We start from the raw sequence: 17,045 nt of genomic DNA, 5'->3' as shown, positions 1-17,045 counted from the left end.
CCTAAGTTTCAGTTTCCTCCGAGATAAAATGGGGAGAATAGGACCACAACAGTGTTAAGTGGTGTGATCTTAGTATTGAATATGTTTATGAACTTAGAAGGCCTGGTAAATAATAAGCTTTAATTTATTGGTAGTGATAGCATTTCTTATTTGTGTGGTCAGAACAGAATTATATTCTGCTATACAAACACGTGTATAGCACTCTTTATAAAAATTATGTCAAACAAATTCTCATAGGTATCATATAGCAAAATTAAGAATTAAATATTTATAATCCCAATCTAAAAAAGAAAAAACTGGGTATAGAGGAGAAACTAGGGAAGCATTTCTCAGTTTGCAATGCAATCCAGAATTTTTTCATTCCATTTTTATAAATTCTTCAATATGATCAAATAAAATGGCAGAAACAAAATAAAGAACCTCATGGGGTAGTGCACTTAAAATAAGAATGAGTCATAAATAGGGCAGGCCATGGTGGCTCAGCAGGCCGAGTTCTTGCCTGCCATGCCAGAGACCCGGGTTCGATTCCTGGTGCCTGCCCATGTGAAAGAAAAAAAAAGTTATAAATAATCTTCATTACTATTTCATTGGATGGTATTACTGTTGGGAAAGAAACCACGGATGCAGAATATTCTGGTTGCATAAATGCAGTGAACACCTTACCTTGTAGGTCTTTCCAGGTTCCTGTCTATAGAGGACTGATACAAGGAGGCCTGTTAAGACAGAATAATAATTCCATGAAGATTTCTATCATGGAAAATTTTATTTTTTCTGTACACATTAAACTAGGTCTCCTAAAAAGAATATTGTAAACATTGAAAATACCATTATGGCTATAAAAATGTCTTCTTAAAGAGAAACTATGTGGTTTCATTTCTACTTTCCTCCTCGGACTTTCTCTTCTGATACACTGCCTTGCATTTTGCTCCGTAATTCAAATTACTCAGAACCCAAACATTGCACAAGGGAGAAAAAAAGAAAGAAAGAAGAACCAGTGACACTTCTTCCATAATGCTGAATAAAAAGCGAAAATTGTTTCACAACATTAACTTCAGAATCTTGCCTATTGACTATAAATAGAAATTTGCTATACGAAGGAATGGTCAGATGTTTAAGAAATATTTACAGCCATCATTCAGTTGTTATAAAATGGAAACCTTCTTTTAGAATATGTTGTCGTCGTCGTTGCCAGGTGTTATTTTTTTTTAAACGTAAAACTTAAGCAGAACTTGAGATTTCTTCCACCTGGCAACCTAGACACGCCATTTTAATAAGGAGCACAGAATCTGGCATGAAATGAAACTAAACTACCCAGTACTTCAATCAAGTGTAGATTTATATCTTTCAAATTAGTTACGTTCAGGATTGGTTTAAAATAAATGATCACATGAACCAAAATGTAACAAAATAAAAGTGGACTTGAACGTTTTCCTCAGAAAAGCAACTGTCAGTTGCCCATGGTTGTGAGAATAAGGAAAGCATCAGTAATGCAAATTGATAAAGAATTCCAAATGCTTATTCTACACACCATGTTCAAACTCCTTCACTATGACTGGTACACAGAAATAAACATGAAGGAAAAACGATAGATTTAAATTTTTCATTTTCCATGGCCATCTACTGGGATAATTGCTGGAGAATGTAAACGAGTATACATTACTATATATATTTATATAGTGTCGGTCTTTGTAATAGTTGATGATTGATTCTTCATCACAGATAATCTTTGGTTTGAAAAAGAAATGAATTTCTAGCTTTGAAAATCTTCTATATGAAAATTTAAAAATGTCAGCCATAAAGGCAGGTTTAATACATTTTATCTAAAGCTGTATCACACAGGAACAGACATTTTACCAGTGTATCAAAAACCTATTTAGTGGAAATTAAGCCTTACTTTCCAAATAATTTCTGTAAATCTACTTTCAATTCGTAAATTAGCACTGTCGAACAATTAAAGCATAGTATATAATTCTGCAATTCTTTCTGTGGATCAGTCTGACAAAACCCTTTACACATAACTCAAAACTGTGCATATTAATTAATATTTTCCTTTACTTCTATCTTACTGAATGAGAATGGAATCCTGCCCAGAAACAAACAAAAATATCTCTCAGCAAGAAAATATTTCCTACCCTTTTGGACAGAAAATTCATACCCTAATACTTTTAATTCCTAGAAGGTTTTTATATTCCTATGTTTTTAAATATAAAGTTGGAAAAAAATTTGGCCCACTAATTTGATATGTTTACATAATCACTTTAACTTGCTGAACTCTGAAATGGACATTGGAAAAGTGGAAAAAAAAACCCCAAAAACCCTACATAAGTAAGAAAGCAAGCAGCAAATAAATAAATAAAACCACATACTTATTTTCCAATTTAAAAACACTGATTTTACGTTTCTGTAGAATACCAACACCAGAGAGCTTCATGGCATTTTAACTGGAGTGGATCCTGGCCTTCTGGGGATTCCTAACCACAGACCACAGGTGATCAATGAAAAGTGTCAAATACAGAACACTTTTAAAATATCTCTAGAACGATCAGGAATTTTGAGCTGCCTGCTTGCAATGAGCCTAAACACTTTGAAATGAAACAGTTTAAGAAGTGAAGGCTCTGCCTTTGATAAATTAATTGGGCTTTAGCATTAGGCTACGAAACTACAATTATTATTTCCTGTGCTGGTATTCACAGTCCAGAATAAGCCAAAACCAGTTTCACGACTTTATGTTTACTCAAAGAAAAAGATTTAGAATTAAATTATAAGAAGACAGTGAAAAGCCTAGATTGGTGAATAAAGGAAAAGGTGCAATGGATATAAGAAAGGTATTCATCCTGAAATGGAAACTGTGCCTAGAAAACAATGATCTCCCCAGCAATTTACACATCATCGTGGCTTTAACAGGCCTGGGGAAGGTCATTTCTAAGGAAGTATAGACAATGAATCACTCATCCTGCTAAGGGGTCAGGTGATCCAACTTTTCTTAATTCTTAATTCTTCTTATGCTAATGCCAGTTTCTCAAGTATATTTATGGATTAAAATGTACATTACTTGTGACACATACTAGGCACTTTATAAGTGGTGGGTAAAGTAACAGCCCATCAATTACAGTTTTATCATAAAGTTGTTAAAGACAGTATCCAGATACAAAAGAGATAACAGCAAATCAGTTTAACCATCAGTAAAGTGGTTTCCTATGTGATATTTGTTCCTACCATAATACTGTAGAATACACAGAAATAAGTTTCTACTACTTTTATGCCCAATAATTATTGTCTATTGCTAAGCATAAGAACTCATTTCATAGAAATTGAATGGTTTAAGAAGGAATAATATCAAGTAAATAATTTGTTTTAAAAGATCTGAATGCTATATTCTTGGAAGAGCTAAGAAGTGTGGTATAAAGAAAATAGCACTGAACTCAAGGCTAAGAGAACTGTGTTGTGTTTTTTCTTTGTTACCATCTTACCATTACTTTGGACATATTTCTTAAAATCATTGGGCCCTACTTTCCTTTACTCAAAGGTAAATGAGTTGGACATGGTGATCTCTAAATTCCACTTCAGTTCTCAATAAGCCAACAACCTTTTAAACATCCCCTAGAAATACAGCAAGAGAAACATTTGACTAAATTGATTTCCAGAGGCTATTCTTGGACTGTTTATATTTTGAACCGATACCCTTTGTTCAGCTATGAGGGTAACATGACGTTTAGTAGAGAATTTCCCGTTTCATCTGACTCTTCAGACTTTAGGCCTGGCTACAAAACATAAGCCATTAGAAATGAGTGAATTCAATGAGCAAGAATCTTCCTGATCATTCTGCTTTATTTTTTATTTAATAAATAAATATTTTAACCACTTTCATGTTTTAACATATACTCTGATGCTTGCCACGGGGGCAATAATTTGACATTGGAAACTGAAGCTCTAGAAACTTGGACATTTCTTCCTGAGACCCTATGCCTGCAATTCCAGGGGCCACCACTATGTGTCAGTGGTACATCATTCAATATAGGTATGACAACAATAAGATGTTAACTATAAAGTGTTAATGAATTCACTTAAGACCACAGAGCAATTACTGCATGGAAACCAACTTATTCACTTAGCTCTCATCCTGGCTACTTCTAACAGTTCCCATTGCCGGGTTTTTATATAGTTGATGTCTAGCAAAACATTGTCACTTTTGCTTGTGTCTTCTAATTGATTTCTAAATCTGCTCTCCAAAATGATTCTCTATTTTTCTTTGCAGAGAGCAGGGTAAAAAGTCTTCAGCTCTTGATCGTTTCTGCCTTTTTTCATACTCTACCTGACTCAGATAAATATTTCCATTAGCTGGAATAAAATCTTTTGTCTATCAGACCGTCGTAAACATTTTTGAATAGACGTGACAAATGCATTTCATCTCACATGCCATTTATGATCTACTCTAGTGGAACCCTGGATTATAGTGCTGAGAATGATTAGTAATGTCTGTCAGGGTGTGGAAATGGGGAGTTGTGACATGTGTGCCAGGTATTTGTCAGCCCTATTCTTGACTGATGATAAAATCTGCAGATTGTGAACATTTACAGAAACGGAAGAATAAACATAAATTTTAGGAACATGTAAAACCCAAATATTTTGTCTAAGAAGCTAAACCCTTACTCTGGACCTCAAAGCATGATGATAAAATGTCTCCAAGAAGCCTTCTAGCAGTATTTTCCTCAGTCTAATTAAAACAGATGGTTAATCTATGCATTAAGGCTAATACTTTTTGATGTTCAATTATCATACTGTTGAATACCAGGACTGGACTGAATCGTTTTAACCGAAAGTTATGGTTGGGATGATTCTTCATCTTGAATTCAGAAACAGCCAACAATCTTGATACAATCAACGTCCAAGCAATGATACAACACAATGACGTAAAGATAGATTTAAAAAAACAGCTTAGGCAATCTAGTGATTTGTAAAACATGGATCTTTAGAATCACAGTAACAGTCCCTAAGAGAGAAAACTGAAAAATAAAGAATTTTATTTTATTTTTTTTACCTCATTGGCAACACCAGAAGAATGATCTTGAACATAATCCAGAGCCTTTTTAGGAGGCTGAGTGTAGACGCACCACATAAGCAGAAGTGTAGAGATGGAATGGAGGAGAATCAATGGCAGCAAGGAATGGACATGTGAAAAAGGTGACAACAGTTAGAAACTGAGTGCTGATAGCATCAGATACACATAAAGAGTGACATGAACAGAGCAAACGGGGGCAGCCCGGGAGGAAGAGTGCAGGTGTTTGTAATTATTCTCAAGCACTGGGCACAGCCGCTAATGATTCGATTAGTATATTTATAAAATTATTTCATCGGATCAAAAATAGTGCTCTCAGCCTCTACCCACACAGGGATGCAAGGAATGTTAAAGAGACATTAAAGAAGCAAGTGGATGGCATGCCGGTGAGTTTCTATGCGTGGCTGAAAATGATTATAGAAAATATATTTTAGGTTCAGAACAGAAATCGCAATAGTCCCTGTAAACGATTGACTCAACAATAACGATAAATACAAAATAAAGGTAGAGAATTTTTTTTCCTCTGAAATCAAATGCATTTATATTTATAACAGGATAGAAATTGGGGAAATGGGTGGGGGAACATTCCTGTTACAAGGCAATAGAAATTCTGGGAAAAATTCTTTGGCTTATATTTGTTTACAGTCACTTTTGATTCAGTTCAATAAGAAATGATGACCCAAACTAAAGACTACATGTCTCCTTTGCATTTGAATGGACAAAAGGGGATACCATAACCACGGCTTTACAATATATGATCAGTATACGAGTCTATAAAGCAGTATATGATAGGGTAAAAGAAAGGTTTTAGTCCGTGATCTTTAAAAGCATCGATGGGCATTGTAATCTGAGTACGTGACTTGAGAGTTTAAAATTAAGAAATTCCAATAGGAGTATAAAAATGATATAACTGGCACATATGAAATGCATTGCTCTTGGCAGACACAGTTCTTAACAAGAGAGATTGTTTTTTTGAAGCTTGAGTCTACTCTTTGAATACCAAAGGGGCAGCAGTTTCCAGGAGGTCAGGTTACCAGGAAGGGTCTTTCCAGTAGGGGTTTGAGGATTAGAAAGGTGTGGGCTTTTAATAGTAAGGTGAGAATCAAGGGCCACAAGGTTTCCTTATATGCCTAGTTCTAATGCCCCTAACTGTAATTGTTGTGCTCTGGCAGGAGACAATCTGACAGGTCTGGGTTTAAATTCCGGCTGCCACTTACTTTCTTGGGTAAATTACTTAACCCCTCGGGCCCCCTGTTTCGTCTCACTGGAAGGGCACTGCTAGGGCTCGCTGGGTCAATGAGGACAGAACCACCTAGCCTCTTCCAGGTCCTTGGTGGTTCCTCAGCAAGTGAGAGCTACAATCATAGTAATTATTATTAGCATAAATGTCATGATGCTCTTCTTTTTGAACTAAGTCAAAATGGACCGCAAACAGATACAAATCTTCCATAAAAGCGCCGATGACAGCCTGAATGTTCCAGGAAACTACCTCAACATTTTGAATTTGCAATTAATTAAATACAAAGTAATCATAATGCATGATTTAGTGGTAAAGAAAAATCACGGAGCAAGTGTCCAAGCAGGTTTAACCACCTGGTATGGAAGTAACAGCAGACTAAGCTGCACCAAATTTGTATATATATTTACATTCAGGTTTTGCTCTCTAAATGACACCTGTCTCTTCTAATAATGAGAGTTTTAATAAATCAAACAACATTCTCCTAATTTTTCTTATATTAATTAGTCTAGCCTCACTTACCGGGCGTCCAAACTCCAGTTCTGAAAAGAATTTATACCAGGGTTCATTTTCTAAATCTATGTCATCTGGATTTATGCGACCAGTCTGGAGCAGATGTGAAGGAAGAGGGAAGGAAAAGGCACACTGAGCTAAGTGAGGGAAATGCTGTGTGGTTCGAAAAACACACCCGCGCAGTCACACGCAAACGCGCATCTCCTCTCATCCAACAAATCTCAGCAGGAGAAAACAAGGAAGCAAAGTAAAATGAGTAAACTTAAGATATGAAGGTGAGCTTCAACGGTGTCGCTGATGACCTTAGATATTTCCTCTCTCCTCCACATATTCTCCTTAGCCTGATCCATACAATTTGGGAATCTGACATCAGAATGAGCATTTGGAGCACACCAGAGGATTCAAAAAGTCTCAGGTTGGTTTCCAAGTAGCTGCCCTCATTGGTGAACCACATTCCCAGTAGGAGGTCTAAACCAACTTACAGGATGCAGACGGGTGCAGGTGTGTGCAGAGCCTGCAGGTGGAGGTGGGGGAAGGCAGGAAGGGATACAAGGCATGGGGGAGGAAGGAGGGGTGTTGGGAAGCTTTAAGGGTCCACTGGTGTGAAGGACCTGGGGTCTGGGTGAGAAAGAAAAGGGGCAGCATGGGGCGGATGTGAACAGCCAGCTTATGACTTTGTCTTCTTAGCCTCTGCCAAACCAGGGCTACACTTGGACTTCCCGAAAGGCGTTAGAAAAGTCAAAGAAGGAAGGAGCTCACCCGGATGGGAGAGAGAGCTGGGGTGCACAAGCCCGAGGTGGGGATGACACTCCTGGGCGGAGGGGAGGGGCTACCAGCTACTTCTTGGTGTGGTGCAACAGAAATAGGCTTCCGGCCCGGCTCCCTTGGAAGAGGTGTCGGAGTTGTTGGGAGAGGGGGCTGTAACAAAGAGGGGTGAAGGAAAAACTGATTCATTAGAGAGAGCTTCTTGAGGGATCTGAGGGGACACCAGCTAGCACTGCTTTTGGGTCCTACCTTGGACAAGGTGGAGAGAAACATTTCAGAGAGGTGTCCCTGGGGACCCAGATACCTTAGGAATGATATGGAACCCTTGGAATGAGCTGAAGACCAGGAGTCTTTCAGAAAATGAGGACAGATGCCCCAAGTTGCGCCTTCCATTTGTCTACTTGGAGCTCAAGAGGAGGATTTGGATGGGGTTAGGCTTTTTCACATTACTGTGGATGGTCAAGGGTGGGGAAGAAGATGTCGGATAAAACCCCATCTTGGTTTGGTTGACATCGTAACCTAGAGTAGTCAATTTCTGCAGTTGACTCACTCCCCTCCAGTGGCTTCTGAATGTTGTATTTAAGATGTTCCACAAATGGAAAAATGCAAACGGTTTGGGAAACTACCTTCAATTTCTTTAGTAACAGAAAAATCAAATACATAGCATTACTTTATCCAGCAATAGTTTCTGTGTTTTCAATTAATAGATGCCTGACAAGACTGACTCAGGCTGTTCATTTTATATTAAAACTGGATGCTTAAAGTACTAGATGTGGGTTATTGCCTCTTTGAAAATTATCACAAGACACTAAATAAACATGGTGCAATTGTTCAGTACAGTATTTAAGCCAGCAAAAAACAAGCTCCAGCTCCCCAGGAGCTATGCACCTTCCCAGAAGAAGAGCTGTTACTACTCAGACTTTTTCAGGAGGGCTCGTAAGTGCTCTTAAAGGAATGCAAGGACTTCCACCAAGTAACTGCACTTCAGTTCTGGAAGAAATGCTCTTTTACCTTCATAGTTTTGGGCGCTTGGAGAGATTCATGTTTACACAAAAGTACTATTTGAATGTGAGCTTGTCCCAAAGTTTTATTGAGTTGTTGCATTTCCAATAGTCTTGTGAATGATACACAGTCTATTTTTAATAACGAATTATATCCAAAGCGTTTTTAGAGAGGTGATTTTATTTCAATATTTTATCATAAAAGGTTATAATAGTAACTACAGACAATGATAGAGAAGAGTAAGGTATTATAACTAAATAGTGAAAGGGCCTAAGTTGTCCAAAATATGTAGGGATTATGAGGATAAAGACTGTGTAGAGAACCTGGGAAATGGTTATGGTGGGATACTAAGTGATGAAAGCAGACTATAATAATGCATGTGCACAGTAGCACGATAGTATTGCCGAGCCTATATCTGGGTGAGCACAGAAAGGAAATGCACACAGACACGAAAGACCACGAGAGCCCTTTGTGCTCAGATTGCCTGTTCTTTACGCTCTTTTAAGTATTATTTTGCTATATTGTTAGAATGTGATTTGTGCAATAAATAGAAATCAAAGTGAGCATCTTAGTATTATGTATGGGAAAATGCTGCATGAATCTTGATGCATTTTCCTCTATTTGTGCCAACATCTTCTTTGGTTTACAACCACAGAAGAAACAGAAAGAAAATCTGCTAGAAACTGATTTTCCATTTAATTCATTAATCCACATTTGATTCACTGTGGATCAAATTGTAAAAGTATTGACTGAGATTTTGATATCCCCCAAATATTGTTTTTCTCCAATTATCATTTAGATTATGATCGCTATAGATACAAATATTTCATGGAATGGGTCTGCTGGAGCTGATTTTCAGGGTTAATGACAATAAAGAGAATTTTCTAGAAATTTTGGTTCTGTCTATGGAGGCATAGTATTTTTTCCACATTGTTTCTGTTTTTACATACTTAGAGATATTATTAATTCCTGCTTTACAATCACTGTTCAAGTACCATGGTTTGCTTTGCTAAGTGGAGAAGGGAGTTTCTCTTGGAGGAAACAAATTTGTTAAAAATAAACATTTTGAATGGTAGAGGACAGCAAATTTACTAAACAAGTAAGTATACTTGCTAGCTGCTGTAACTTCACTTCAACTTCCAGTTAAAAGAAAATATATAGCAAATGGGTACATTAAGACCTGATTTTAGAAATATATTTCTATGACAGAATATTGGGGAAAAAAGCAGAAAACTTAACACCCTGCGACATTCCTTAGAATGGAAATTTTCAATAAATTGAGATTTTATAGATTAAATTTCAATTTATAGTCATAGTGGGAAACTACCTAGAATCCATGCCAATAGATATTAACAATTAACATTTCCAAAATTATAACTGGCAATTATTTATAACTTTGGAATATAATTCAAGGCACTCACTTGAGCAGAGCCTTTAAGGTAAAGGAATTTTAGGTGGCAGAACTAGAATTTTCTCTTTGCTGTGGCTGCCCCAATCCTTTCAGTCTTACAACAATTAAATGTATTATGCAGGAATCCAGAGTCACTGCTAAAGGACACAGAAGACTCGTGACAGTTAGCGACACACATGCAGATGATCAGCCAACAGACATATGTGCATGCTAATAATCTCACGAACTCAACACTTTCCATGTGTAACTTGCAAGTCCCTTTGAGTTCTGAGCTAATATTAACACTCAGAAGCTCATTCAGGAAGCAAGAAAAACTCTCTTGTTCACCATGGGAAATTTGCAAAATTTGCAATACTAGCTATAGGCACTATAAATCAGATTCAAAGTGCTTTCCACTAATTGCTAGTAAAAGATAAAAGAGCAAAAATCCTCTTGTGCATTTTTAAACCTTTTTTTGTCTTTTCTTATTGTGAAAAAAAGTGCAAATCTCTGCTTAAGAAGAACTTTGTGTCATTAAGCTTAAGAAAAAACTAAAGCTATGATTCACATGTGATCCTTATTTAAAAGCTACCAAGGGTGAATATTTTAAAAGTTCTGTATGTCTTCTAAAAATGAAAAACATTTAGTTGTTTTCGTGTTTATACAAATTTCACCATAATATAGTGAAATTTTATAATGAATTTCACTATAAAATATTCTACAGCATTTTCACTGCTGGCATAGGATTTCTATAAATTGCTCTAAATATGATGTAACAGGGTAACTTGGTTGTTTAACATGCATGCTTAATTAGATTCTGAGTTTTAATGGAATTGACTGCTATGCTTTATACTCATTGTGGTTTCACACTAAATGCTATCCATGTTGTTAGTTGGGATAATTCTTTATGGTTCAAATATCAGATGATCAGAGGAAGCTCCTAAAATTGCAAGCTTTGAGTGACAGTTTTCACTGATAAAGAAGCTTATGTTCACTGAAGTTTTAAATTATGTTCTAACTCTGCACATTGTTTCCAATGATTATTTCCTTCTGCTTTTATTATTCTATGTTGGTTTACTTATTATAGGGAAAAGTGACACCCTTGTGTTTAGGATCTCACTAAAAGAGAGATCCTAAACAGTGCTTTTTTAAAGAAAGTGTGACTCACAAATTTATCTAATCCAGAGGGGATGTAAAGTTTTTTTTTTTTTTTAATTACTATTATCCCAGGAGAGAGTTTGTGTGATTGTCTCATGGAATAAGTATACTTATTCCATGTGTAATATACTTATATTACACTGTGGAAATACAGTTCAGACTTGTGGTTCAAGTCAGTTAAAGATAAATTCCTGTGATTGGTGATCAAACCTTATGCCTTAGGTAGTCAACATTTCTAGATTCATAGTCAAATGAATAATGATGAGCCTCAACAAATTACACTGGCTTTTATTTTCCTAATAAAGAACATCAATGCATATTGCATCGATTCCTAAGGAAGAAGGGATCTTTTTTGGCAGGGCATGGGGGACTTTCATTCAAGCTGTCCTCCTCTCCTGGGCCCCTTTGTGTCCCCAGAGAATCATGTGGTTTCACAATAAATGCTATCCACGTTGTTAGTTGGGATAATTCTTTATGGTTCAAATATCAGATGATTCAGAAGAAGCTCCTAAAATTGTAAGCTTTGAGTGGCATTCTTCACTGATTGCCAACTTTTAACCACTGACTACAAGAGTAAAACCCATATTTATTCATTTGCTTATCAATTCAACAAGTATTCACTGAACGCTTATCATGTGCCAGGCACTGTGCTAGGTATTGGGGGCTGCAATGGGTGCACCAGACATGATCCCAGCCTTCAAGGAGCTTAAAGTCTGATGGAGATCAGAGACAAGCTGAGAGGCCATTAAATTCAGCCTGGGAAGGGCTGTGGTGGGGGGAATACAGGGTGCTATGTGCACACAGCAGAGGGAGCTTTAAACCTAGTGAGGCAGCATGAAAGTGTCCTGGGGAACGTGTGTCCAGGCTGAGACTTGAAAGATGAGGAAAGATGTAGCAGGTAGCATTTTGCAGGTAGAGGGAATAGGCTGTGCAAAGGCCCAGGAAGGAGGGAACTGGAAGCAGTGTGCACAGCTAGAACACAGAGAGGGAGGCAGGGAGGATGGGAAGAGAGATGAGATAGGAGAAGTCAGTGGGGGTCATAGCACAAGGATTTTGTAAATTATGTTAGGGAATCTGGGTTTTGCCCCAACACGATGGGGAGCCAGCAGAGTGTTTTGAGCAGGAGGTTTCACAAAGATTTTGTAAAGCTTGCCTTAGCCGTGATGCAAGAATAGAAAGGAGAAGTAGGAAATGAATGAGGAGCTTTGGGAATCCAGGCAGGATATGGTGGTGGACCAGAGAGAGGAATGGCAGTGGAGAGCACTGAGGGTGCAGGGAACCCAAAATGACACCTGGGAAAACCGAGCAGATGGTGCTGTCAGCTAGGAATTCAAAAGAGCAATGCAGAATTCCCTAGCTGTTGTGTATAATTTACAAAAATCAAACCAGAGAAGAGCAAAGGAATACTCACAAAATCCCCTTGGTGTTAAAAGACATGAGAGTGCACTCATGAAACCTTTAAAAGCAGGTTGTCGATTTGCTATCCCACGACTCTCAGCAGATCTGCTCTTCATTCTCCAAGCTTTGTGTGTTCAGGGACCCTCCACATTTCTAAAGACTATATTGATACAGAGCCAGTCTCTGCAACGCCACTTTGTACACAGCCCTGTTTTCTCCTGATTTATAGAACTAATCAAAATGAACTCAGGCTTGATTAAAAAAAAAAAAGATAATAAAGCACTCCTATACATAAAAAAGACCTGGCCAACATGATGCAGATGATTAGGCCATTATCTTATTTTTGCACAAGGCTGGCTCTCAGCAAAATGTAAAGGAGAGAAGGAAGGTTTGGCTCTTTGCATTCGTCCATTGAACATTCATTCTCATTTCCTCCTTCCTTTCTAGGCTCCTTCTACTTCTCTTTCCCTGGCTTTCATGGTCTGTGACTTGCAAAGATCCACTCAGAGTCAAATTCCTGGCAACATCCATGCTCCCAATCTTTCCATTGTTCTTAGAACCAGTTAAATGTTCTGGTCCTGTGTCTTAACTACTCAAGGCCCAGATTTCTGAGCACACTCATTTATTATAAAGTAGTAAGTAAATAAATAAAATGAATTTATTCTGCTAAATAATCAAATTGAAGTGGTGATGACTACTTGCTAAGTATGAGTCCTACACAGCCAATCCTGGAGCAGCAGTTGATCAGTGATCAAACACACCAGACATGGGCTTGCCTGGGCTCCAAGCCCAGCTTCAGCACCCACCAGCTATCCGAGCCTGGCGCAGCCATCCTTTATGTGTGATTCAGTCTCTCCATCTGTGTAATGGGAAGATATGTAGCTACTTTATAGGGCTGTTAAGAACATTACATGAAGCAAGGAATACTTTCCTAATTATAGGGCCAGGCACATAGTAGGTGCTCAATAAGGTTGAGCAACTTTTGTCATTATTATTATTAATATTTGAAAACTAGAAGTCTTCAGAGCTCTACCCCAAAGGCATGAGTAATGTGGAAATTTCGGTCAGCACGACGGAGTCCGCAAATGAACTCGTGATGCAGTGTGTCCTTCCATTCTAACCATATAGGGGGTTGTTTACTCTGCATGCATGCAGGCCTAACCCTGCACAGACATTAAATGACAGACCAGAGTTCCTCGAGACAGGAACAATGTATTTTTCACCATTGCATCCCTAGTACCTAATACAATGTCTGACACATAGCTGGTGTTCAATAAATGTTGTTGAATGAGTAAATAATAGATGCATTTTGATGGGAAAGCTTCTAAAATCACCTTGTTTCCTGACGCCACAGCTCCAAAAGCACGCCAATACAATTACAAGGTTCATCATCCTAGAGTCTCATATTATTAGAATGATAAAGTTCCCTTATCTACCTTTAAATCTGAGATCATTATCTTGCAAACTTATTTGGGCTGTTTTCAAATTTATGCACTGGTGACACTGTGGTTCACTCAATTTTCATCCTAAAAGTTTCAGAGTCTCGTATCATGATAATTAATCATATACTCTAATGTGTTAACAGTTAATTTGTTAAAAGTTTGCAATGGAGCCTGCAAATCAGTGGTGGTCCTCTTTTTTTCTCTCCGTTTTCCTGCTGAAGTCCTATTATGCTAAAATATATGAGTTATTTGAAAAAAAAAGGCAAAGCAAGCTTAAATAAATAAGTATGAATTATTATGTAATTGTTAAGTTTTTGAATGTACTTCTCAAGAGCACAACCACAAAAATGGGGCTCCAAAGCAAAATTCAGAGCATTCATATTGGTTGTGGTGAGGTAAAGATTTCCAAATCTAATCTCAGGGCTGGCCTTGTATTATATATTGGTGTGATCTCTTGCGTATTATTGAATGAGCTAACAAAGAAAACTCTCTTTTTTCCTGTTCCTGACACCTAACATTCTTTTAAGGCAAGGACCAGTGTAAAATGCAAATGACAAATGGCTTTTCTAGAAGCAGATTTTGGTGGCAGTGCAGAAGAATTATAGAGTTTCAAAGAGATTGTGAGAGCACTATATAAGGGCAAGCAAAAGACACAGAAAGCCTGGGAAATCAAAACAGAAAAGCACCAGGAAGAACCCAGTTGTTAAACTGCACTTCGAGAAGGCAAGTGAATTTTTTCCAAGTTTATATATCTTTTTTGTTTTTGCATATAATTAGGATAAGCAATTGGAATAAAAATGCTGCAAAGTTAAATGCAATCTTGATCCATTAGATTGACAATCAATCACGAAGCTTGAGGCTTGGTAACCTGAGAGGGATTTAATAAGAATTAATTAAAACAACTTGTTATAAAAACAGAATTTGGAAAATTTCTCTTTAAACCAAAGAAATATTAAGAAAGCAATATGGAAACCAAGGGCTGGAACTGCCTGGGTCCATGCGTTTTGGAGTACGTAATGATTGATTTTTCTCATCAGCAATGTAGAATAGAAATTATGTGTTGCATTTATGAGGGTGTTTTCCTTTTATAAAATGGAAATGTTTCGTGACCATGTTTAAGCACCACCATAATTACATGTAAGTGAATCCTGTCTGTTTTTTTCTTCCTTCCTCCTTTCTTCCCTCCCTTTTTCCTTCCTTCCATGCTTCCTTTCACCTTTCTTTTCTTCTATCTTTCTATCCAGCTGAGAATGCATCTTTAAATTCTGAGATACAATGCACAAATAGTGATACAAAATAAATAGCTGACTTCTAAATAACGAAATAGGTAAATTACCTTAGTGATAAAAACTGCTAAAAAAGTATGAAATTCAAATGTATTTAAACCTAGGAAGGCCACAGAACTGGCATTCTGTTTAATAACAATTGCTTACTGGTCTTTCATGTTGAAGAATTGATGACTTCCCAGGTTCATACTCAAAAATACTTCTTGGCTCCGAACGAAATTTTCTGGTGTCAACCTTTCTGTCCGGAGGATCCCAGTCATGCCTAGAAGTAAGAAATGACAAGTTGCATGCTAAAATAGTTCATTAGGCTTAAAGCAGGTCTATAAAATTATCTGATTTTGAAGTTAATTTTAGTACAGATTTTTAAAATCTCTCAGGATAAAAAAGCTGGTGTGCAGATAGCACCACATTTATGCTTTGGTTTACACAAATGATTTAAAGAAATTCATTTCCTTTATTTCACATTATAGTTCCCTTTATTTTTTTTATGCAGTGATGATCCTATAGTTGACTCATAAACTCCCAAAAGGGCTCTGTAGACATGCACCAGTGAACCTGCTAGTAACCCCCTGGATCACTAGAGGCAGCCACGTATGTTTGTGTTTAGAGGAGATGGCAGTACGCGCTGTTACGCTACGTTAGTGTATCCCACCACTCTGCGACCTGGCATACTTGATCCAAAGTGACAAGGGAAAACGCACACATCATATCCGGTCTTGCTTATTTTGCAAGTGGCATCACAGTTTCTCTGTGAAAGGCGCAAAAGTATCACTTAATTTATCACAGACAAGGAGCAAGCAGTGTGGCACCGAAGATCCTTCACTGGTGTCAGCCTTGAAAAACCAGAGTTCGACATCTAGCCTATTGCTTATACTGCTTGGAAGTGGCTATTTTTCTTGAACTAATATCTTCCAAGAGACTGTCAAAGAACGACTTAGAAAGTAAAGCTTTTCCAGGTGGTTAGAGTGAAAGAAGGAAGCTTCCAGTGGGTTAGTCATGTTTATGGAAGAGGGATCTTCTGGTTACAGATGAGGATACAATTTGGGACACAATATGCAACATGCTGACTTCATCGCATGTTGAAAACAGAAGTGCTCTAAGAGGCAGAAGAATTAGGGGTAAGTCCAGGCTTTCCACTAAATCGAAGGGTTAATATTCAGCAAAGCCCTTAACCTTTATTCAATCAGGTTTTTTTCTACTTGTAAAACACAGATAATTAACACTGTGCCTTTTTTTCCTCACAGAGGCTTTTGAGGATTGCTTGAGACAATGTGTATGGAAGTCATCTAGAAATTTTTAAGAGACTATCATACTTCTCAGTAAGAGATTTGTTTTTATTAAACACACAGAAAGAATGATAGAATTAAATGAGTTCATTCTGGCTCTATTCTTATGGTAAAGAAATCTTTGTCTCTAGACAACTATTTCTCAATTTTTAGCACATGACACTTTCTAAGCACATAACCCATCATGAAGAGATTGGTATTAAAACGAGAAGCCCTCCAGACATAAGACATAATGTGTCTATTTTTGTGCTGTCCTATATGATTGCCAGCTACTCTCATGGTACAATAGGGTATTGCATTGAATTTTTCTGGGATGGTGTGACTGAGAAATGATTAATAATGAGAATTAATTCTGAAGAGTTCTCATATCCTTATTTAGTTGAAAAATGTACTGTGTTGGCTTCCTCTATCCAGATTGTAGCAAACATGTTTACAATCTTGGCTCATGAAGTCACAGTGACTGAAATCACCCTCGAGGTAGCATGAGCACAACCTATACTTTTTAATCAATA

General features: G+C 37.4%; 1 protein-coding gene across 9 annotated transcripts in view; it reads right to left on the bottom strand.

Moving 5' to 3' along the window:
- Nucleotides 1–17,045, bottom strand: part of SORBS2 (sorbin and SH3 domain containing 2) — a 183,253-nt gene that overhangs the window by 46,777 nt on the left and 119,431 nt on the right. For 3 of the 9 annotated variants that reach the window (XM_077144627.1, XM_077144630.1, XM_077144635.1), the window contains 4 exons: nucleotides 15,395–15,509; nucleotides 7,566–7,724; nucleotides 5,039–5,095; nucleotides 664–713 (listed from right to left, as the gene is read on the bottom strand). In XM_077144627.1, coding sequence (XP_077000742.1) covers nucleotides 664–713; nucleotides 5,039–5,095; nucleotides 7,566–7,724; nucleotides 15,395–15,509 — 381 coding nt within the window. Of the gene's footprint in view, nucleotides 1–663; nucleotides 714–5,038; nucleotides 5,096–6,815; nucleotides 6,900–7,565; nucleotides 7,725–15,394; nucleotides 15,510–17,045 lie in introns of all 9 variants that reach the window. The other 6 variants (XM_077144632.1, XM_077144636.1, XM_077144633.1 and 3 more) reach the window with 4 other exon arrangements.

The sequence above is a fragment of the Tamandua tetradactyla genome, chromosome 26, assembly GCF_023851605.1.
Source record: "Tamandua tetradactyla isolate mTamTet1 chromosome 26, mTamTet1.pri, whole genome shotgun sequence".
NCBI classification, from domain to species: Eukaryota; Metazoa; Chordata; class Mammalia; order Pilosa; family Myrmecophagidae; genus Tamandua; species Tamandua tetradactyla.
Note: the sequence above shows the minus strand (reverse complement) of the source record. Positions and strands in the feature narration are given on the sequence as shown.